At 40.9% G+C, this 23,540-nt stretch overlaps 1 protein-coding gene across 1 annotated transcript in view; it reads right to left on the bottom strand.

Annotated features, from left to right (window-relative positions):
• cacna1eb (calcium channel, voltage-dependent, R type, alpha 1E subunit b) overlaps positions 1 to 23,540 on the bottom strand; it is a 56,498-nt gene that overhangs the window by 27,369 nt on the left and 5,589 nt on the right. The window contains exons 2-9 of the mRNA XM_070975007.1: positions 22,134 to 22,397; positions 17,417 to 17,522; positions 16,470 to 16,609; positions 4,763 to 4,866; positions 3,409 to 3,567; positions 1,704 to 1,894; positions 1,513 to 1,616; positions 1,311 to 1,426 (exon numbers count right to left, since the gene is read on the bottom strand). Coding sequence (XP_070831108.1) covers positions 1,311 to 1,426; positions 1,513 to 1,616; positions 1,704 to 1,894; positions 3,409 to 3,567; positions 4,763 to 4,866; positions 16,470 to 16,609; positions 17,417 to 17,522; positions 22,134 to 22,397 — 1,184 coding nt within the window. The remainder of the gene's footprint in view (positions 1 to 1,310; positions 1,427 to 1,512; positions 1,617 to 1,703; positions 1,895 to 3,408; positions 3,568 to 4,762; positions 4,867 to 16,469; positions 16,610 to 17,416; positions 17,523 to 22,133; positions 22,398 to 23,540) is intronic.

Below are 23,540 nucleotides of genomic sequence, written 5' to 3'. Positions count from 1 at the left end.
AGCTCTCTCTCACACACACATGCATATAAACACACACACACAAATGCACACAAATTTAAGTTAGTGAGTCAGTATCACCTTTTTCTCACCCTCTACTTGCGTGGGAGACCAGCAATGTAGATTGCCATTACAGCACTGTGCATGTGTGCGTGCATGTGTGTGTGTGTGTGTGCGCGCGCGCGTCTGTGCAGCTCGACGGAGCTACTCTACTGTAGGTCCAAAAACTCTGTAGCAGAGAGGAAAAGAGACTGATGTAGCTGCTGAATTATTGTGTTCATGCAGTATCTGTACACCTGAATTCTGTCTCACAAAATAATAATGAAATTAAATTTATCCTGACATTAAAGCAATGGTCTGGCATTTTGGGAAATACACCTTCTTGCCTTTTGAGTGTCATGATGATTGATACAACTCTCATGGCTGTTGAATATGAGAGCACAGGAGCCAGTTAGCTTAGCTTAGCATAAAGACTGTAAACAGGTGGACACAGCTAGCCTGAGTTTGTTTAATCTGTACAAAAGCCAAAGTGTAACAACAAGTTGTGGCTTCACAGGATTTTTGTGCAACAGAATGAAAAAACATCCATTCATCCATTTTCTATACCGCCTATCCCTTCCGGGGTTGCGGTGGGGCTGGAGCCTATCCCAGCTTCAATGGGCGAGAGGCGGGCTACACCCCGAACCGGTCGCCAGCCGATTGCAGGGCCACATGCAAAGACAGACAACCATTCACACTCACACCTAGGGGCAATTTAGAGTCACCAATCAACCTAATGAGAACATGCAAACATCACACATGCAAATGTCACGCAGAAAGGCCCCGTCCGGGGATCGAACCAGCACTACCTGCTTGCCCCACCGTGCCGCCCATGAAAAAACATACATCCCAAAATAAAAGAACTATTCCTTTAAATGCATTTGGCTGCTTTGTTCAGTTTTAAAAGAGTTATCATTGCATTGTACTTCCTCTTACATTCTTATCAAACGTGTATTTTGAGATCATTTCTGCACCACCTAAACATTTTGGAAACATTTTTTGCTTGTCAGACGGCTTTTTTCAGGTTTTGCCTGTTGTGAACAAACCCTTCAGTGATGATAGCTGAAAAACATCTGGACTGATAGCACCAATTTCGAGGTGGTTCGGGGGATTGAGTGATCAGTGCAACTCTCCCACATCTCACAGGTTCACTTAGCAGTAATCATGTGCATCCATCAACAGCTGCCTGCTCACTCGCTGTAAGCCTCTTGATCGCTGTATACTAAGAAACAAGTGTGTGTCTGCAGATGTGAAGTTGCTCTGCTGCCCAGTACCTGCCCTGTCTATCCAGGCTCGGTAGCCGTTCAGTTCTCGTTCCACCTGCTGCTGGCGGCGTAGCTTCATGAAGGCCCGCCTGTTCTCCACCCTCTCTCTCTCCTTGGCAAATTCTCTGAGGAGGGAAGCATATAAACTGCTTTCACGTTGCATAGTCCAGACGTAAACACCAATGTTAAACACATAGGAAGACACACTCACCCTGACAGGACACCCAACACCAGGTTGAGCACAAAGAACGAGCCAATAATGATGAGAGGAATGAAGTATATCCAGTTCCATGTGGGACCCAAGGCATCGTTGGTCTGAAATTCATGTCATTCATTCATTATTACGCATATACAACAACTGCGTGATTGTTTCGCGGTCCAGAACTGAACACTTGAGCTCACGTTATAGAGAACAGCCGTCCATCCCTCCATGGTGATACACTGGAAGACTGTGAGTACAGCAAACAGGATGTTGTCGAACTGTGTGATGCCGTCATTGGGCCCGATCCAAGTGTCATTGCAGTCGTACCTCTCTGGACACTTCCTTACTCCGCAGGCGAACGCCAGCTCTGATGAGTCAACAGTCTCATTTTCTACAAAAAAGAACATAGTGACTGTTAAAGTCTTTTGTTGGCAGATATATAAATGTAATGTCCCACTAATAAACATTCATACAACTATAAACCGACTTTCTGTGGCTATTATCTGTGAACTCCATACACAGAATCAGACCACAAGCTGTCATGATGCATATGGTATACATTAACGACTCACGCTAAAGTCATGTCCTGGTTTTTCCAACCATCTGCTACATGACACTTGTTTAAAACCACAGCTTACCCTTCTTACACTTTGGTTTAGGATAAACAAACAAGATACAAACAAGAACGTGTTAATTAAAGAGCTTCAGAGGTGCTGGTGCGCCAATTTCGTGACATTCGGACAGGGCAGGGTAAGCTGTTCCCCCTGTTTCCAGCGTTTATGCTAAGATAAGCTAAATGGTTACTGGCTATAACTTTGTACTGAGGAGACAGACATTAAGGGAATATACATATTTCCCAAAATGTTGAACTGTTGCTGTAAGGAAACACTTTGCTTGTGCTTGTTGCTATTCAACTAAGTAAGCGCTTAATTGCATATTATGCATTCCGTATAAGGCAAATGCACTTTAAGGGCCCCTTCCACTCAAATATGTGTTTTGCTTTACTCTGAAGGACGTAAATGCAGAGTTTGACACTAGCAGGCTGATGTGGGAAAGGTTGTCTGCAACCAACTTACAATGAAGGAGCAGGAGTGAATGTAAATAGATGCTACAGATGTAACTTTTTGTGAAAAAAAAAAAACAAAAAACAAAACATATCAGATATCAATTTTTATTCAAAGGAGAGTATTGTTATATCTTTGCACTTTTAACCATTTGAGAATTAAGGGATAAATATGCAAAGCTCTTTTCCTGCTGCTGAGAACTTAGGCAGTTTTTTTTTTTAATTTCAATCCATTTTTGAGTTGGGAAATGACAGTAAATGCTATGGTGTGGCCTGTGAATACAGAGTAGTTGTTGACTAATTAAGCAGTAGCTAAATCAGCCAGCAACAACTCTAATAATACCTCTGAGCTCACTGCTACTGTAATCTACGAAAGCCTCAGGTTCTCAAATAAATGTGTTCACACCCCCTGTTTGAGAACAATGAGTAAACCACATAGGTGGTATACCTGCTGGTAAAGCCTTCTTAAATAAGACAAAAACAAAGCATGACTATAATCTTCTAAAAGCACTGATAAAAGCAGCCACACCTCAGGACAGGAGGTGCCCACAGATGGTGAGATGGTCAAGCCAAAATGAATCCTTAAACACTCAAACTGTTGGATATCATAATGCTTTTCTTGAGTCAAAACTTTGGTAAAGGGTGAAAACTTTGGTAAAAAACTTGCACTAAGTTAGGGCCAAATGCAAAGCTGTTGCTCTTGTGTCTTACTTACTTTCATGCTGTTCAAACAAGAAACGAACATAAAACCAAAATGCATGTGGTGCGTGGACTGCCCTCTTCGCTTTGCAACAGAATGAGGCTGTTAGCAGTGTGTGTGTGTGTGTGTGTGTGGACCGTACCGAGGATATCGACAGATGGCAGGCAGGTGTGATGAAGCTTCCCGCTGTAGAACTCCAGACCGATGATGGCAAACATGAGGATGGCGAAGAACAAGAGAAGGCCAATCTGGAGCAGCGGGATCATGGCCTTCATGATGGACTTCAGCACAATCTGCAGGCCTTAAAGAATTTACAAAGAAAAAGACATCTCATTAAAGAATAACAGACTTGTTCCTGTTTACATTAATGTAAATGAAAGTCCAACTCCAACCATGTATTTGTAAGTATCATCTTGTTGTCTGTTGGTGTACCTAAATGTTTTTTGGTCAATCAATAATCAATATCAATAAGCGGTAATAAGGAGGTTACCGAAGGAAATCTCTTGGTTAATGGCCTAGCAGTTGTATAATATGGTCATGCAGAATAAGGCATTAATAAGATAAGATTTAAGATTTTTACTTTATTAATCACAGCACACATGTTACACACGCCATGCTTAGTGAAATTATTTCTCCGCTTTTGCCCATCCTGGAAAGTCCTTCCTATGCGGCAGACCAGGAGCGGTGGGCTGCCAGCCAACAGCGGCGCCCGGGGACCCAGTTGGTTGGTAGTTGGTAGCATTGGTCAGGTAGTGATCTTCATGCATGTTTTTAGTGGGTTTTTTTTATGGAGGATACCCCCAGGTGAACACGGGGAGAACATGCAAACTCCACACAGAAAGGCCCCTTTCCTCAAGCAGGCACCAAAGGCATGGTGGAGGACACGCCCCCGGCACCCACAGCAGGAATCGAACCCGGGACCTTCTAGCCGTGAGGCGAAAGTGTTACCACCGTGCCACCCTAATAAGTGGTTTATAATGATGAATAAAGAGACAATATGCTGCTAATATTCATGCTAATAACCAACTAGGTAATTCTACCAGAACTACATTTCTGGGATTAAAGAGAACATATTCAGTAAACTCTGACTATGTTTAGATTTGAACACTTCACAGCCTCAAAATGAAAAAAAAAAAAAAAAACAGAATACAACCTTGTTACTATAAATATGATAATTAGCTGTCAAGAACGGCAAAAACTGCGATACACGTGCTTTTCAGCATGTCAGCATGTTCTGTCTAAGCTGTTCTTCACAGGTTCATATTAAACAAAGGTGCCAATGACTTGCAGGACAGAGCAGCTTCTGGATGTGGCAAATACATAGGCGGGTTTAAGCTGTTTAATGGGAAGAATGACTCCGGTATCAGCTTATTCTTAAATGACTAGAACCGAACTGAAAAGTCTGACAAATTACCTGCAAATCACTCGTTATTTGCAGTATTACGGCAGTTTGTTCAACCTTACAGTGAAGGATTAGAGGTCAATAACAGACTCACTGGGGATCCCGGAGACGAGTTTGAGAGGTCTCAGCACTCGCACAGCCCTCAGGGTCCGAAGGTCGACTGGGATGTTCATGTGGGCACCAGCAGTGGCCAAGATCCTGATGGAAAACACACACACATAATGCTGGATACTTGATTCTGAGTTTTTTGGGGTTTTTTTTTTTTTTTTTTCCATAGTAGGACTGCTATGCAGATGCATTGTTATCTTTCTTTCATTATTTTGTTAAGCTAAATTACAAGGTATTAGTTGTGATGGCCTGAAAAGGAAAATGACATCTGGGTAAAAATAGAGAAAATGCAACAGGGACATATTAAAAAAAACATCCATTAGTAGCTAAATCTGGTACAAAGTCTTTCTTTCCCTTCCCAAGATTAACGTTTTTGGCTGTGATGTCGGACAAATTTAATGACAAAAATAGGTAAAGGGCAACAAATGGATGTAACTCAAGGACAGTATTGGCGATGAGTCATTTTCAAGGAAAAAGGCAAAAAATAGACTAATTTGATGTCATGCAGTGGTACAGTATATCCATTTAGTGTAGCAGACTTGTATGGTGAGAGACAAAGAATGCACAGCCACATACACCTGGCAGGCATCTCTACTCACATCTGCCCACGCACACATTGATGTCCCTCCACCTACACACAAACACTGAAAAACAGCATCAGGAGCGACCGACAGGCAATCTCTAACCAACGTGCACCAGAAATCACATCTGAATGTTTCTTGTGGCAATGGCAAAAGCAGATTTTGTGGGGGTTTTTTTATAATTAGGAAAAGATAATGTCTTTTCAAACCATACACAAGTGCAGCAATAACCCTGCCAAAAAAACTGAACATTTTCATGTAGTGACATTTTAGAAATCATGTCAGCATCAACCAAGCCGATTTGACAGCCCGTAATCATTAATGCTTTCGCTGAGAGATGAGATGAGAGGGTCAATTTCTACTGCTCATTTGCTAAGTAATATTCAAACTGAGTAGTGAAAATTATCCTAGAAATCATAATTATTTTCAAGATTTGTCCATTTCTCTGTCACACACAGAGATACAAACATAAAAACTCATATCTTTGGCCAGTGGCAGGAAATGTGGGGGAGGGTAAATGAGTGTGTGTGTGTGTGTGTGTGTGTGTGTGTGTGTGTGTGTGTGTGAGGAAGGGGTAGAAAGCACATGGCAGAAACTCAAGTGTAAGCCCACGCAGAATCTCTCCTGAAAGCAGTGGGAGGGAGAGAGGCCGAATGAGCGAGTGAATGAGCGAGGACACGTTCACACGACTGCAGATAAACCTGAAAGCGCTGTTCGAAGCGGCGAAAGCTCACTATCCATTACCACCACGTTCGTGCTGCAGCATGTGCAGGACGACTGATGCTGCGGTTATAGGTAATCTAATAAAAATGGACCACCTCAAAAGATTGTCATGTGTACTCTTACTTTGCACGCTAAAATGTGAGCTAGCAAATTTGCACGAGTTATGCTGCAGTGATTTCCCATTACAAGTAAACTGATATCGATGCCTAAAATCAGAACAACTCAATACAAAACACCCCAAATATGCTTATAATGGCAGACAACGTAAGTTTTGGAGTTGAGAGTAAAGTACAGTAAATCCCCGTGTTGTGTGTGTGTTGCACCAAATTGGTTTAGAGTGGGCAGAAGGCCAATAGTTATGGCATGTTTGAGTGAGTGAGTGAGCAGTGAAGTAGGATCATTACATAAGTAAGAGGAATGCAACAGCATCACCTGAGTAGATAGAGTTGTGGCGAGGATGTGGCAACTGACCAGTCGTTCATCACAAAAAACGTATAGAACCAGTCATGTCTCAGACTTGACAAATATGACATCACAAAAAACTTTAGAATCATGTTTGTGTTGTTATTTACTATATTGCACTATTGCATGTGTCAATAGTGCAATATAGTAATACCCTACCATTATTCTATTACTATTATTATCATGATTATACATTGTGTTGTATTGCGTTGTTGTATTATACTGTACTACTAAATTATATTATTTATTATTGATTGAAATTGTACATTGCTGTTTATGTTAATGCTATTATATTACATATTATTATTAGTAATAGTAGTTGTAGTAACAGTACTAGCATCTAATTTGACACAGTAACATGATTAAATTATATTATCACATTATTTATTTATCCATCGCAACTCCGCTCATACCTACTGATTGATTCACTGAACACAACTGCATTGCACTCTGTCACCTTGGGTATACTGCACCAATCCAGTATACTTAACATTACCTCATAAATACTACCATTCTACCTCACTATACAATACAATTCTGCAGTTGTTTACTGTTGTCCTGCACTGTGCTGGTATTCTGCACTATCGTATGTACTGTATGTCACGTATGTTGCACAGCCACTGTATACAGTATGCTTTTTGCTATGCTGTATACCTAAGTGTTAGTAAAAGGACAATAAAGTTGAATTGGATTGAATAACAGGCTGAGCACACCCCTCAAGTTTACACCTCATATATGGTTCTAACTGCCTCGAAAACATTTATACAAATTTCTATTAATCAATATAAGGTTGAAACTGGAGCTGACTGTAACCTAATTGAAACACTCTACCTACTGTACGTTACATGCCAGTCTGATTTTATTCCTATGTATTAATTGGGCGCATGTGGACAAGTGTTATAACGGCTTTATGTAAATTTAGCGACACAACAAATATAAATGAAGTCTTTCTATTTGCCTTTCTCTTATTTTGTGGCAGTAATGAAAATACCAAACAATCGCTGGTACTTCAGTGTGTTTATTAGCAGTAACTGGGTTTTAGTGTGCATTTCAATGTAGTGAGTGAGCGAGTGAGTGACTGAGTGAGTGAGTGAGTGAGTGAGACAAAGAGATGACACAGCGAGAGACACTGAGACAGAGCAGAGGAGTGGGAGTCTGTGGAAATAGCCTTCAAACCAAACACGCTGAACAAAGGCAGGCTGCAGCACAGTTCCTTCAAGGCTGCACTTTGAGCACAACAATTCAGTGGAGGCTTCCTCAAAATTAAAGCAAATATTCTGTCTGCTTGTGGCAGCTCATGAATCATCTCTACACACACACAGTGGCCATTTTCTTTTGTTTAGTTTAGAAATTGATTTCATGCAGAGACAAAATTGACTGACACAATCAGTAATCATGCAATCAACATTTTTGTAGTCTTTCAGCATCCACTGTGATATATAAAGTTTATTTGAGATGCTGCACGGACAAATTTGCACCTAACCTCTTCTGGAACACAAAGTATTGCTTGATAAACTCAAAAACTGGGTGGGACAAGGGGGAGCAGTTCTAAAGTGGATAAAATGAATGCACATGGAGTTCAACAGGGTTTAATTCTAGGCCCTGTTTTATTTAATCTACATGCTTCCACTAGTTCATACTATCCACAATGTTCCCATAATATTTATGTAGATGATGGCTTTACAATTCAGTACACTGACCAGATAAATAACTGGTTATCCTGCTTTCGACTTCAGGGAGAGCGAAGTTGCCATAAACAGGTCAAAATATTAATCTGTCCAATACTTTGGTGTATGACTAAATACACAAAAAATGAATTACAGAGGATAATTGTATCTTCAGAGAAGCATAATTCAAGCTTAAGTACAGCCTCATAGAATCACCTGCATGGTGCTCATATTATATTTTGTTTTGTTTTGTTCTTCTAAAAAATTGTTTTTAGTTTGCATACATTGTCCTATATAACTAAATTTCGCTTGCCTTGCACCCTGCATAAAATAGTGAAAATAGTGAAACACCCATATGATCACTTTAACAGGGCTTTCAGCACAGCAAAGAGACACTGAAGGACAGAGGATAGCTGCACACACACTCTCACACACACACACACACACACACACACACACACACACACACACACACACACACACACACACACACATCTACAGATTCAACTGTAACAATCCTGCAGCAAGTTAATGTGCATAGTGAGAGGTTAATCTCTTCCTCGTTGGCTCTTTAAGTGAAGCACTGTTGCACAGTATTGTACCAAACTGGCTCTGGAGAGGCTGGATTCATTACATGCACAGAATGCGGCCTCTCCCACACACCTCCACCTACACTAAGAACACCACCAAAAACTACAGTAATCAGCAGGATCACGTTGCTCACCATTTCAGCACAGCTCTGCATATGGTAATGTGCAGTTGACTCAACATCAACACAGTGCATCAACAAATTAATGGCTTTGAATTAAACCTGGAAAAAACGTAAACCACGCGTGTAATGGCGACATTAATATTGCTCTGTTGAATTGGGATTACATAAAAAAAAAGACATTTATTCACTATTAGTCATAGAATAAATGGCTGGGTGTATGTTTTCCCAAAGAAAAACCACCTGGGACTGTAAGCTATTGTTTGTTCAGTTCCATTATGAGAACAAAAAAAGGGCTGAGACCACTGCAGCCATCCTTTAAAATCCCTGGAATAATACAAACGATGTGCACAAGATCTGAAAGTTTCACTCTTAATTTCTGAAGTTTAGTTTTTTGAGTCACTGACATGGCTGGAGGCACTTTAGTTTTGCAGTTTTGAGGTAACAGATGTGCAGTCGGACTGGCGCTTACTGGTGGGTTGAAATGCAATGCCAAACATGTGCTACATACAGAGAGGTCAGACTAATTTACCAACATGTACGGAGGGGCACGAGGATGAATCACCAATCTGCCCTGGAGGCCTAGACCTCAGACCTCCAGGATTGGGTTGCACCAGTTCTCTCTACATCCATTCCTAAGTGTGTGTGGAAAATCCTTCTTTGGTTCAAAGTAACTAGTTGAGAACTAGTTATTTGCTAAATAGAGTTGCACTCCTAAAACTTCAGTAATGTCTCAGCAAGTAGCACCTTTCTGTGCAAATCCACTAAAACATCTGTAGCACCATTCCATCGAAGGCAATAATAATGATAGGCAGTTAAAATATATCAAACATAACTGCAATGACTTTATTCTATACAGGCATACAGCAGAAAACATGTTTTAGTTGTATTAATGCAGGTTAATGAGTGGGCAAACATCTCTTTATGCTAACCTGACAGTCCTTTAGCCTGACGTGTTCAGTATAATGTTTTGTAAATTGAGGTATATCCCGTTATTTTTCTGAAATACAATTCAAAAAAACTTCCAAATGAATAATTAATCAATATTTTGTGTCAACTATATCCCACTACCTCTTTTGCCCTTCACTCTAAATGAGGGCATAAATGTATAAGCTAATGCTAGCTTTGTAGGTTAATTCAGTTGGCTATATGACAGTTATTGGTTGTAAATGTTACAACTAATCTCTAAGCATAGTTTGTGTGGTGCAACAAATTTAAATGTAGTGCTCAAGTAAATACTTCTCTTACAGCTACACTAAGTCTGAACTTATGAACAGTTGGAGCAACCCGCTCCAGGGTCCCAAAATGATACAGTATTTAAATGTTATTTGGTTTTAGCTTGGGTGCAAATGTGTGGGCACTGTGTCAAAATCTAGTTAGGCTGTGAATATTGTGTTTATATTTTGCTCACATTGTACGTGTTCCTAAATAAATGTCTTGTTAATTAAATGGACACAAACGAACACAATGCACAGAAAAAGCCCGGCCAGGCAGAAGTAATCCAGCACTGGTTGTTTTTTTGTGTCAAATAACAAGATTTCCATGTACTGCTGTGTGTTTTGTACTGGATGGGAACTTGATAGGAGATATGATGCATAAACAACGCACAGGAGATAGCTGAGGATGTGGTGACAGCAAATGTTTGCCCTGGGACCCTCTAGTAGGTCAATCTGGCCATTTATGCACGCACACATGAAACGATACAGATGCAAACTGCTTAGGCGTGCAATGACAGACACAAGAGTAGAAGTCTTTTCTCACTCCTGTGTGTCTGTCTTTGTGCCAGATGGCTAATGAATCACTCCCAACTCCCACCCAGTTGTATTATTCATGCTGTCTAAAAAGCAACAATTTTAGCAAAGAGTCACACTCTGTAAGAGGGACAGCAGACTGGGGCAACAAAGGAAAGCTGATATCCTTCAAACAACATGATGGGATGCTGAGAGTCACATACACACAGGGCTCAGTGTGCAGGCACAGCAGGGGATCAATATCATTTAGGTCTGATGAGGGAGTTGTCAGGACTAATTTAACAACATGAGGGCAACAGGTTCGCTGGCAACAATCCGTGCCTTCAGCCTTTTTAAATGGAGTAACAGGCGCGCACACAGCCAAGTCATTTGGGAGACATTTTATTGCTAATCAAAGCATCATGTCCACCTGTGCCAATCTGTTTGCCGCAGGATATAATTGACCATTTTAGGAATCCCAGTGAATTAAATTGGTTTGTGGGGAAGTTGTTCTTGCTGTGGTCCTTTTTGCTACACACTCTTCACTCAGATTAGGGATTTTAATTGAGCTCAGTGTCCCAGCAGATTCGCTTCTAGCAATTCATTAATATGAAATGGAATGAATGCCGCCAGCGCTGGCCCAGTGGCCTCGATTTTATTCCCAACCGGCCTCTATGACACATGTGTGTTTTCTTTTAAGTCTGACTTACTTGTACTGTGCCACCAGAGCAAGAGAGAGTCACAGTGTGTGTGTTTGTGTGTGTGTTTGAGAGGGAGAGAGAGTGGAGAGCAGCATATGTGCTACCAGAAAATGTGTCAGATAGGTGGCAGGAAACCAGGTCGTCAGTTACCAACCAGCTGTGGCTGGATGATCTGTGTGCTGCAGAAAGTACATACACCAGTTTGTACATTTTACATCCTATGTGACATGATTTCAGCTGCACTGGAAGAACTTAATTCAACAATTGAGTCGATAGAAACCACTGAAATTTCCCATTTTTTAAGCATACTCACTGCTGGGTGTGGCTGGAAGTGAAACAGGCTTGAAACTTAAAAACAGAGCGCGCACTGAACCACCACAATGTTACTCTGTAAACCTGTCGTAACTGATTTAGGCCACTTGGCTCCCACTTATGAGCAGTGGAAACAAGTTGTGAAAACATTACTGACTCACTTTCAATAAATTGTTCAGTTGATATGGGGAACCTGTTAGCAAACAGTTGTTTATCTACACATCCAGCAGTTACTGGTGTACGTGTTTCTGGCTGTCTGATGAATTTAAGTCTCATATTTACTGTCTTTTAGCTCTGCTTTTGGTCTCTACCAACTCCTGAGGGAAATATCTGTCTCTTAAGTGGCTAAATGCTGCACTGTGTCCATTAGCTCGACATTAACTGTGTCTGTCTGCTGTTTGTCGCTGAGCAGGTAGGGCACAGTGAGCTTTCAGAGCTTTTACACTGAAAACAGATGTCTCCTACAACTAAAACGATGCTATGAGAACGGTAAGAGTTAACCAGCACAGAAAATTTGCTAAACAATGAGGTGAAACATGCTATATCAAAACCGTAGACTGTATAACAAGCAGAGGACGGAGCCACCATGACATCACCCATTCTGAAGCCTTGAGTCCACTCATTCATGTGTCTATCTGCTGTAATTCATGCATCTCTTGAGCACCATTAACACACAGTGAAACTGAAACTATCAATCAATTCATCGACTTCAATCCACAGAAAATTAATTGACAACCATTTTGATTATTAATTCATTTTATCGACCAAGTGATTAATTCAGAAACTTATAGTTAATTGAGGAAAAACTGTTTAATTGCGCCCACACCACAGTTTGCTCCCACCTCCCTGAACTCCATCAAACTGTTACACAACTTCAGCCACTGGCCTTCGAGTGACATCCTACGCCAGATCTCTATTTTTAGGAACACTCAACACTTTTTGTGGGTTTTATGGGTTCACTGGTAAAAGACAACAATTTCCTTCTTTGGAAAATTGGTTAGTTACAACATATTGTAATGGTTTCAAAGCGTACGTAAAACGTATTAAAACCATTTGTAACCATTGCTAAGACCGGTGTTATCAGTCGGTGGATTACACAATTTTATAACCAGTTGTTTGAAAATCGTCTTACTGACATGCTGCTCCAGCTATATGTGGTCAAACTGTTTTAAATCCACGAGTCAAAGGCTTCTGAAAAATGAGCTGTTACTTTGTACCAAACAGTGCTTTCTTTTGGCTAACGAGCCATTTATTGAGAAACTGAAAGCAAAATGTGCTGGTGCGAAATCCAACGGATGCCTAATGAGAGAACATTTTTAAACCACCCCACTGAAGCAACCACTGCTGCTCGGTAACAACTGTTCAGAGCGGATTATCAAAAGCGACTGAACAGTTTAATCTTGTGAATTCTGTGGAAATCTGTCAAAAACACAGCTGTTCGGGTCCGCACTAACTGGTCTGTAAACGTGATGCTGATGTGCCTTTTTATGTAAGAGGTAGAGGGAGAGAGAGAAAACAGCGAGATGGAAGGACAGACAGAGAAATAAGAGATACTGAGAAAAATAAAGATGTGGGTGTCAGGTTGAAATGAGATGTCAACACGCCAACAGCAATCTTCCCTGAATGCTGAACACTGTACACTTAGCCATAAGCAGCACACCACTGGTAACAAAGCTTAACTCCTGCACAATTAATTCACTAAACCCCAGTCTTAAGGGGAATAAATGAACTCTCTCATTATCTTTCTTGTTGGTTCCCTCTGTCCATCTTTCTTCCTCCCCCTTTGTTTCCACTGTCCTTTCTTCTCTCTTTCTCTCTACCATCCATCCATTCTTTCAATGCCTTTGCATAACATCTCCAGCGCTGCATTCACATTTAATTCACAGAGGTCCTGGGGGCGAACCGAAGCAGGTTTTAGACACAACTGCCAATCCACTTATCCACCCACCTATTGCTGACTGCAGTGCCTGACTGTGCCACGGAAACACACATTTTCCTGCATTTATGTGGTGTGTCTTCCTGTGGATGTTTGTGGGGTTTAAATGTATATGCTTATAGAGGAAAATAACATATCAACAATAAAGACCTGCCTATAGGGTCAGCCCTTGCTTACCATGTGGCAGGCACGAGGCACAGCACGTGGGGATTAGGAGCCTTTAAAATGCAGTATGAGCATGCATGGCAACAATATTGATAAACGTTGACACAAGCAGCGTCACATGCATGAATGCACCAACATAACTTGACAATCAGTGTTTTGAAATTAATCTTTTGCTTCACCAGCCACAGCCTGGTAAAGTAAAAATGAATTCTGTCAGAATTAATTGCAGAATCAGTTGCTGAGCATTAATTTAAAACTTTCTTTCACTCTCTCTCATACAATCAGTGAAGTTTGAAATTCATCATGGAGTTCAACCAAATTCAAAATTGAAAGAGCGCATTTGGAGGCGTATCTCCAAACGCACATATGCACATACAAAACCCATTTGTGTTAGAGTTACATATGGCCGACCCTCAACAAGAACATTATATTTCTGATGTGGGCACTGTGAGATAGTCCAGGTAAAGCTTGAAATATTCTATACTTTTCTTCTCAACAAATCCTATTAAAAGGCCAAAATCAACAATGAATAGATTCTAACATACCATCTGTGTATCCACATCCTGATATACTGTAGTTTATTCCTCTGTGCCACAGACAATCTATCAATGACCCACACTGTTACACTGGGTGACATGTTCCTTCGTTGCGATGAACACGGTCACTGCAGTTTATTTTGAGCAGCCTGCTGCCACAAATGCTCAGTAGAGCACCAAATGTATTAATCCATGGCTGAATATAGTCCCCAACAAATGCAACACTTACTCCTGTTTGACTAGCACTTGTTAAAAACTGCAGTGGCCAGCTGTTTTGTGAAATTACTGAGCCCTTTTTTAAGTTGAACTGTAAACATTTGTGATCTGTTTAGGAAAGAGTGGAGAAATTGAAATATGTTTCTGGTGAGAAATATGCCACTTAACACAGTCTTATCCTTAAAGTTAAGGGTGAGAGCTTAGAAATGATTAAAATTAAGTACAAAGTTAGAGATTTGGGTTTACATTTTGAGCTTTTGGGTCAATATATCTTCATTTTGTCACATTAGGCTCCAAAGACATAATAGACATGCTATCTTGTTATCTTGTTGTCTATGTTAGAGGTCATAGATAACAAACTATAGCTCAAAGACTGAAGCCCCAAAAAATTATTTTGATGACATAAAGTTACTCTTGAAATTAGATATTCATGGCAACCTAACAAATAATGGCTACTCCTCCATAGTGGAAGACACAATCACAGCAACGGACCTCCACATTACTTATTAGCACTGCTAACTAGCATCTGTTTTCAGCCGGACTTGTTTATAGCTACGTTTATCAAAAAAAAAAACAATACTGGAAATACTATTAGCCATATGGAAACACAGCAATAGATCAGAGAAACATTCACTCACCAGTCAGTCACCTGTCTTTACAGAAAAAGCCAGACTCCATTTCTGCACTACGTTAGCTTCCACTAGCTCAATATATCAGGCTTTGTCAGGGTTTCTGGGTCTAAGACCAATGTGAGATGTTACTTTGGGCAAGTAATAATTGTTTTATCATCAGTACTACTGAGGAATATAGATACAAATACCAGGTTTCATGTTTCAGTTTGTCAGAGCGACAGATGAGATGAGAAAGTACATCGTTGAAGCTAATGGAACAGAAGCTAGCATGGAAATGTAACGGGAATGACTGTTTGCCGGTACATTCCTTCGAAAGACGGACCAAAGTGTTTTTCAAGCTGAACACTGTGACCAACACGTTAATAAATATGTAAGCTAATTAATGTTAAATGGACATTTTTCTGTTGTAACAGTATATGTACTATTATGTCTGTGCATGTTGTGTGCGTGTGTGTGATTTTGCTCCAGCTCGCACAACTCTGTAAAAGCATGCTGAAATGTAGCTAGGCAGTGATGGGGATAAGTACTCAATGGGCCAAGAACATAGACATATTTGCAACAACTGCAATGGTAACAGCAAAACAACACTGTAGTCCTCATTTAACAGAAGTCTAACAGATCAGATTGACAGCGCACATTTTCACATGCTATAATCGGCAAAGTACAGGTGTAATTACTAATGTTAACGATGGCTGCATTCCATTTAGGTGAGCCAGCTCTCGGGTCCTGTATTGTGCATACTGGCCCACTTACATGGATGCTTGATGGAAGTGAGCCATCCTTAATCCTATTCATCACACCTGTGCTTTTTCCAGCTATGGCTGCTTTGAAGAATATCTATTACAGACAGAGATAAGAAAACAGGAGGAAAGCTTTGCAAGAAGTTTTGACACTACGCTACCATTTATTCAGAAGTTATAGTCCTAATTAGCCATTTTGTGATTCCATATTGGCTTATTCTGTGCACACGACATCTACTGCATGTCTGGCCGCCATGGAAAGGGATATGTTGGGTCATAGAGGGTGTCATGCTGTGCAGATTGAGCCAAATTTGTGAGTCGAAATATTGGGCTCGATAACTAAAATTGACTTGACTGCTGCCAATCCAAAGTCTAAAAGTCTAAAAGTCTGCTCTTATTTGATTGGCTCACAGTCAAAAAGTTGGTTGGTTATAGAGAACTCATATTTGTTCCTCCTCCAAAACCACATTTCACCAGTATGCTTGGCAAGTAATAACTTAGCAATCTGTCCATTTAAACCAAACATTTCTCACTTTGTTAGAAAAATATCAGGTTGTCATGGAGACCAACTGATGTCACTCACCCACTAAGCACGACGATGAAGTCCATGACGTTCCAGCCGTTCCTCAGGTACGAGCCTTTATGGAAAACGAACCCGAGCGCCACGAGTTTGATCCCCGCCTCGAAGCAGAAGATCCCAATAAAGTATGGCTCTGTTTTCTCCTGTGGAAATAATGTACAAGAAACAGGTCAGCAGAGTCTGAGCTGAGCAGACAACAAACTAATAAACAGTGTATACACAGGCTTCACACATCAAATCCCACAATTACACACATCCCATTTACAAACAGTTGAGGAAGTGTGAGCAGTAGTGGGGTGAAAACACAGTGTCATAATGTCATGATAGCTCATATGTGGACATTTAGAGGTAAACAGTGGTTGGAAAGGTACTCCTTTACTTTAGTAAGAGTAGCATGTACACAGGTAAATATCCGATATTTAAAATCTTATGCAGATAAGCAAAATGTACATAAAATATCAAAAGCACTCATAATGAAAATGGCCCCATTAAGTGTTATATTTATCACACGGAGAGAGAGAGAGAGAGAGAGAGAGAGAGAGAGAGAGAGAGAGAGAGAGAGAGAGATCAAACTGATGATGTGTTTTACATAGAAAATCTTAATCTGAACAGTGGCAGCTAGTAACTATATAAACTAATAAACCAGTAAATACATTACCCCCTTAAAGATAGTGGAATATAGTACAAAAACCCTCAAAATTATGCATAAGTGCAGCTCTAAATATACATATGACATGCTTTCAAAACTTGTAAGGCAGCGTAATGTATCTTATTTTTAAAGCATTAATGTGCACAACTATCCACCAGCTTCTTAAGATCCAGGGCTCTGAGCAGATCGCTGAAAGGGATAAACTCTCAGTCTGGTTTCTTTCGTGTCCCCGCATCTCACAAAAACCTCACAACACAACCCCGTCTATCTGCGAGGATGTGAAAACAGATTTTGTCCTCACCAGTCTCTTTGCCATGGGGGTCTTGTCCTCTCCAGGGAGGTGCTGCTCCAAGGCCAGGACAACACAGTTGGCAGTGATGGTCGCCAGGATCATGTACTCGAATGGTGTAAAGGCAAAGTTAAGGAAAGTACTTTTACCACAACACAAGGACAAAACTAACACAGAAGAACAAACAAATGACACTCAGCAGACGTGGAAAAACATCCGAAGCTACAGAAAACACCAATAACACAGTATCATCACACAAACAGGTGCTATTTTACAATACTGAAAAAAATCACCCACCACATTCTGAGCTGAACTAATGCTCAACACACAAACAGCAGAGACCATTAGTCTTATTCTTCATCCATACATGCAGTACTTGTGCTAAATTCCACAGATATTTCAAAGCACACGTGAGCGTGGTTCAGTGGAAAGGCAGAAAAACATGGATGGATGATTGAATGGCAGATGAATTATGTCATGGTTCATATTCGCTGGTACTGGAAGCAATCTGTTAGAGAGATTGCAGTATCCATGGCAACCTGCTTTTAAAAGTGCTTTTCATGAAGAGAGAGAGAGAGAGAGAGAGAGAGAGAGAGAGAGAGAGAGAGAGTCACCTTGGCCTGACTAGTTTAACTACAGCAAACAGTTGTCATAACTCCTTTGCCTGCTTTGGGCTGACACCACAGTAGTCTGTCAATTTTAGCGGTCTTGTACGTTAAACTCTTCAAAGTGTCATCTGTAAAGGTTTTAGCTTGAACTCTTCTCAACTTGATTGTGAGGTTTCATAAACCAGAGTTCAATTCTTGGCAGGAGCAGCGAAACATTCACTCAGTTTACACAGAAAAAGAACAGATACTCGACTTTTGGGACTGAATAAATGATGTAATGCTGAAACAATTAGTCAACAGAAAATTAATCATAAACAAGTTTGATAATCGCTTAGTTCTTCTTCTCTATTGGTCAGACAAGAAAAATAGGAATTTGAAGATTTTCGCCATTTTGTAGTGTAACATTTTATAGACTTATGAAAACCAATCATGAGTTGCAGCCTTAAAAAATGCAAAATGTACTGAGAACTAGTAGAAAGAATACGAGAGCCGGTGGGGGAATAAAGAAAATGTTGAACTTGAAACATTCTCACATGAATTTGATGTTCCATCATGAAATGATGAAAGTGCAAATACATGATGAAGAAATGTAATGAAAGCTGCAATCTTGCGATCAAACGTTTGAGAGCTGAAATGATAAGTCAATGAACTGATGATTCGCCAAGTATTTGTCATTTTTAAGCAGCGGATCCAATTTCTCAGCTGTGATGATTTATGTGATAATAAACTGAACAGCTCTGGAGTTGAGCAAAGCAGACAATTTCATGACGTCACCTTTGGGCTTTTGGCAAAATGTGATGAGGGTTTTTCACTATTTCCTGACATTTTACAGACCAAATGATGAATGAGACATAATGGGCAGATGAATCAACAGTGAATTAAAGCTCGACTCTTGACACATTCCGCGTGCTGCCGGACTGATTTGTGCAGTTGCCACTTTGGAAATGAGAGCAATTACCTTGCACGTTTGTATTTTCTTGATGTGACTCCAAATTCAGAACATAAGCCAAAGCTTTAAAGTACCGATTACTCCTCGGAGCTCTTGCATCATTTCTATAATTTCTCAGGAGTGCTATCTACCTCCTCGCAGCTGAAACATCTGTACGTGTGTGTACATGCACAGGCCCCTGCAGGGACAGTGTGTGAACCAGCATGCACTGCGTCTGACTATATGTGCCCCGACACTTGCATGTGCTTGTGACTTTGAGTCCCTTGGAGTTCCCATGAGGCAGCTGCTTCTTGTTATTAATTTTCCTGCCTTGAGAGAAATGGGGTCACTGACTCACAGAGGAGTGCTGCGATGGGAGCCTCTGGGACCCACACTGACTCACATTGACAAGTCCACATTGTTGCCATTGAAAGCAGTTGAAAATAGCTAAAGTGGGAAATACTTAGCAAATCTCGCCCACTCTGTCACTACCTGTTACCTGTTACCATGCACACCAGAGATCATGCATGTTTTACACCATTTAGGACAAATCACATAACCATTTTACATACCATGATGTTGTTTTTTAGATATTTTAACATATTTTTGTGACCCTCCAAGCAGCCATTGACTTACATTTGTTTTAGCACAGCATGAAAATCAATCGACTTGTTCTGGAAACGTGGAATATGGTGACAAGATGTGTTTATCTGGGCTCTTTGTTTTTCACTTACTGATTGATTAACAATGGATACATTCACAGCACATCCTTTGGTTTAATATGACGTGAAACTGAGCAACAACTGAGTCACAATAGGGCTGCAATTGAGGATTATCTTCATTATTGATTAATCTGCCAATTACTTACTCAACTGTCTACAAAATGTCTTCAAAAGGGTGAAAAATACTTCAAACACAATTTCCTAAAGCTCAACATTCAAAATGTTTGTTTTGTCTAACATTTCAAGACACAATGGAGCTCCAGTTTCCAATCACCAAAGACAAAGAAGAGCAGCAAATCATCACAAATGAGAAACTGGAATTATGGGATTTTTGACAATTAACTGATTCTCAAAACTACTGGATTTGTTTTCTGTCTATTGGCTGAATGATTCTCTTCACATCTGCATCTGAAGGGAGCAGCTCAATAAAAATATATTTGAAACTGACTTTTAAAACTCCCCTGAGTGCAGTCTACACTTTATTTTTAATTACCGTACATTAAGACTAACTTTGACAGCAATTAATGGAGTTTGATGGATTACATAACTAAATAAAGCTTCAGGAGGCCTTCATGTTCTATGCAAATGAGTGGAAACTAACTCTAATTAATACATATTCTGTCTGGAAGGCAGAAAAACTAAATAAAAAATCTGAACTTGCACAGCTTACATTTACAAATGGTCAGCAGTGATGTAAAGTATACACAACTAATGATTATTTTATCATGATTATTTTATCAAATTCATTTTTCGTGACTATTTTTCCTGTTGCTAACTTTCTAGATTCATTTATCTTATTATTTTAGCATTTCATCTCTACAGTATCAGAAAAAAGCATAAAATATCCATCCAGACTTCAAGGTGACATCTTCATGTATCTTGTTTTATCTGACCAACAGTCCAAAATGCAAACATATTCAGTTCACAATTATATAAGATGAAGGAAAGCAGCAAATATTCACATTGGAGAAGGTGCAAACAGATGAATTTTGTTTCGTATTTTTTCCTCATAAACTATGGAAGAGTTGCAAATGAATTTCTGTCCATCTGCCAGTTGATTAATCAACTAACTGTTGCACCTGTAGCACGTTCATTTAACTTAGAAACACTGCTCCTTTAACTTGACTCTATGGTGCAGAGACATTAGCCTAGCTTAGGTCACAGAAGTCCCAGAAACTATTTAACTTGTGACAAATGTCGTGCAGTAACACTCCAATTTTCTGTGCAGGAACATACATTCAAAGAAAAGTGCACCTGCTATGAATTCATACGAATCTGTTCTTCACTTGCGAGCTCAGAACTTGGACACTATTCGCAAAAATCTGGGTCTCACCCAGTCAATACTCTGACATGTGCTGCTTTTACAGCCCACGATCCACCACAGTACTACTGGCCAGCTCTCTCCCACATACCTCTGCCTCTGTGATACCGACAGTCACATTACCGTGCTGCCAGTGGCCAGCTAGTCTTGACCACTAGCCCCACTCCCACACGGAGCCTGTGGTTAGGTAACAGTGGGAGACTGGCATGCTGCACTGCAGGGGGGTGTAAGACAGGAGGAGCAGTGGGTAGATATGGCAACTGAGTGATGCTGTTGAACTGATTATGCTACTAAAATGTGTACACAAGTTATCACTTCAAACACGACTGTGGTCAATAAAAAATGAGTAGATTTAAGGGAACAAGAAAAGCAGCACTAATGGATCCTCATGATTGCCCAGTAGTTTGTGAATGTGATGGTGCACACATATTGCCCACTCTGTGTTCACATTACGTGCATTTGCTAGAAAATAACTTCCCTGCTAATTTTTGTTAGATGTGTAGAAGTTGAGGAGAAAACTGTTGGCTACAGCAGGAAGCAGAGAAACGCTGCCTGGTGGATTTGAACTGACACCTACTCATGGCCAGGTTCATATTCCAATGAGCACTAAGGCAGCAGAGATGTGCCTACATGCCACCCCCACAGCGAGCAGAGCTGCTTCTAATGATCACCACATGCTAACTTTCTGTCTTGTGCCAGCACAGGAGCTCGCGGAGCCCACAGATGAATAAAATCAAGATGAGTTACTTAGCAGAAGCATGAGGAGGCAGGCGAGGGAATGAATTAAAGAGATCGTTTTCAATCTGGTGATTTCACTTACTGATGGGAGTCATGGAGCAGCTTATGCAGATAAGCAATAAACAAAGAGGGTGTTAGGCAGCTCCCTGTTCCTGGGGGAGCATGAAAATCATGAGCAGCCATGCAAAAACACACTGACAGCACTGACAAGGCTTTAAAACTGCACTTCGGGCACTTTTTAGACCTGATGCAACATTCAGGAGTGAGTTGTTCACGTGTGCCCTGCAGCTGTCCATGGTGCTGACCTGACAGCAGCCCACCAGGCACTTTCTCTGTAACAAACTGAAAGACAAGCAAACACAACTTTAGCTCTATTCTTTTTTCTTTTTTCTTTTTTTTTATGGAAGGATATGGCCATTCAATGATTCGCCTGGCGTATTTCCTAATGATGTTGTCCTCTGCGAAAATGAAGAGCGACCTGTTGACGGTGAGGCAGTTCTGCCGGTGTGGGACGGGGTTGTACAGAGCCATAGTCCGGGCCCGCTGCGCCTTGGCTTGTTTCATGGACGCCGTCAGTCCCGCCGCCGCCGCGTCCTGTCCGTCCCCGCCGCGCTCCAAGTCCCCATCCCCGGAGTCCACCGCGCTGGGAGCGGACTCGTCTCCGAACCGAGCCATTCTACAAAGAGATGAGGAGACCGCCCGGCTTAGAGTGTTTCACTACAGGTCGACTTCTGGAAAAGAAAAATGTGAAGTGGAGCTAATCGAGGAAAAAAAAAAAAGGGGATTCCACCTTCAATCCACTGACAGCTTTTCGAGAGCCAAGAATTCCCCAGAAGTTGCAGATTCCTATCACTCCATATCCACGAGAAAAATAAAGGCTTCTATCATTCAGCTGGCTTATATTTTAAGAAAAAAAAAATCATCCATTTACTTAGTGACGATTCAGGCGCAAAAACCTCAGCGTCTCTCTTATCCCATCTGGTTGACAGCGCGTTCCAATCAGCTCTGAACAACTTTGTGCGCGTCTCTAAACTCAGGCAGCGGTGGCGGAAAAAAAAAAAAAAAAAGATCCACTGAGTTTACACCTTGCAGTTTTCTATCAACATCCAAGCTCGCGATCGACAGCTGCGTGATCAAAAACTATTTGCTCAGTAGCTGGAGAGATCCGAGGGAAGTCGTCGCAAACTTTACGCATCTTCTCGACCCTGTAAACTTGACAAAAGGAAGATCTCGTGTGAAAGGAAGCCCCTTTAACGCGTCTAAACCAGGTTCCTGGTGGAACTGCGCGCGGTGTTAGTCTGTAATCGGTGGAAAGAGAGCCGCTGGAATCGCTAGATCAGACGTATCCTACAAATCTTATCACCTGCTGGAAAATGATCACGCAGCCAGGAGCGCATAAGCACCGGCAGCCCCCTCCCACAGTCAGATTTCATGATGGCGATTTCAAAATCCATCTGAATGAAAGCTGGTGGAGAGGAGGGACATATATTTTGTTACCATAGCAATTACAGTTTGCTGAGGATGAACAAAAACATTTTCCTTAAAAAAAAAAAAGAAAGAAAGAAAGAAAGAAGCCTATATGCAGCAGGATGTGTGGGTATGTGGCTAAAAAACAATTATGTAAAGATGTTAGTGGGTGCAGTGGCAAAAGGAAGGGGTGTGTGAAAAAAACGCGTTTAACACTAATACTAGTAGGAGTGACAATGCACAGGAAAAAGGCAACAAGTGTGTGGAGAAGGCAAGAAAGAGAAGAAATGACCTAAAGCTGATTTATAGAACGCGGGTCTGACTCATTTCCCCCCATTTAAATGCTTTCACC

The sequence above is a fragment of the Chaetodon trifascialis genome, chromosome 11 (assembly GCF_039877785.1).
Source record: "Chaetodon trifascialis isolate fChaTrf1 chromosome 11, fChaTrf1.hap1, whole genome shotgun sequence".
NCBI lineage: Eukaryota > Metazoa > Chordata > Actinopteri > Chaetodontiformes > Chaetodontidae > Chaetodon > Chaetodon trifascialis.
Note: the sequence above shows the minus strand (reverse complement) of the source record. Positions and strands in the feature narration are given on the sequence as shown.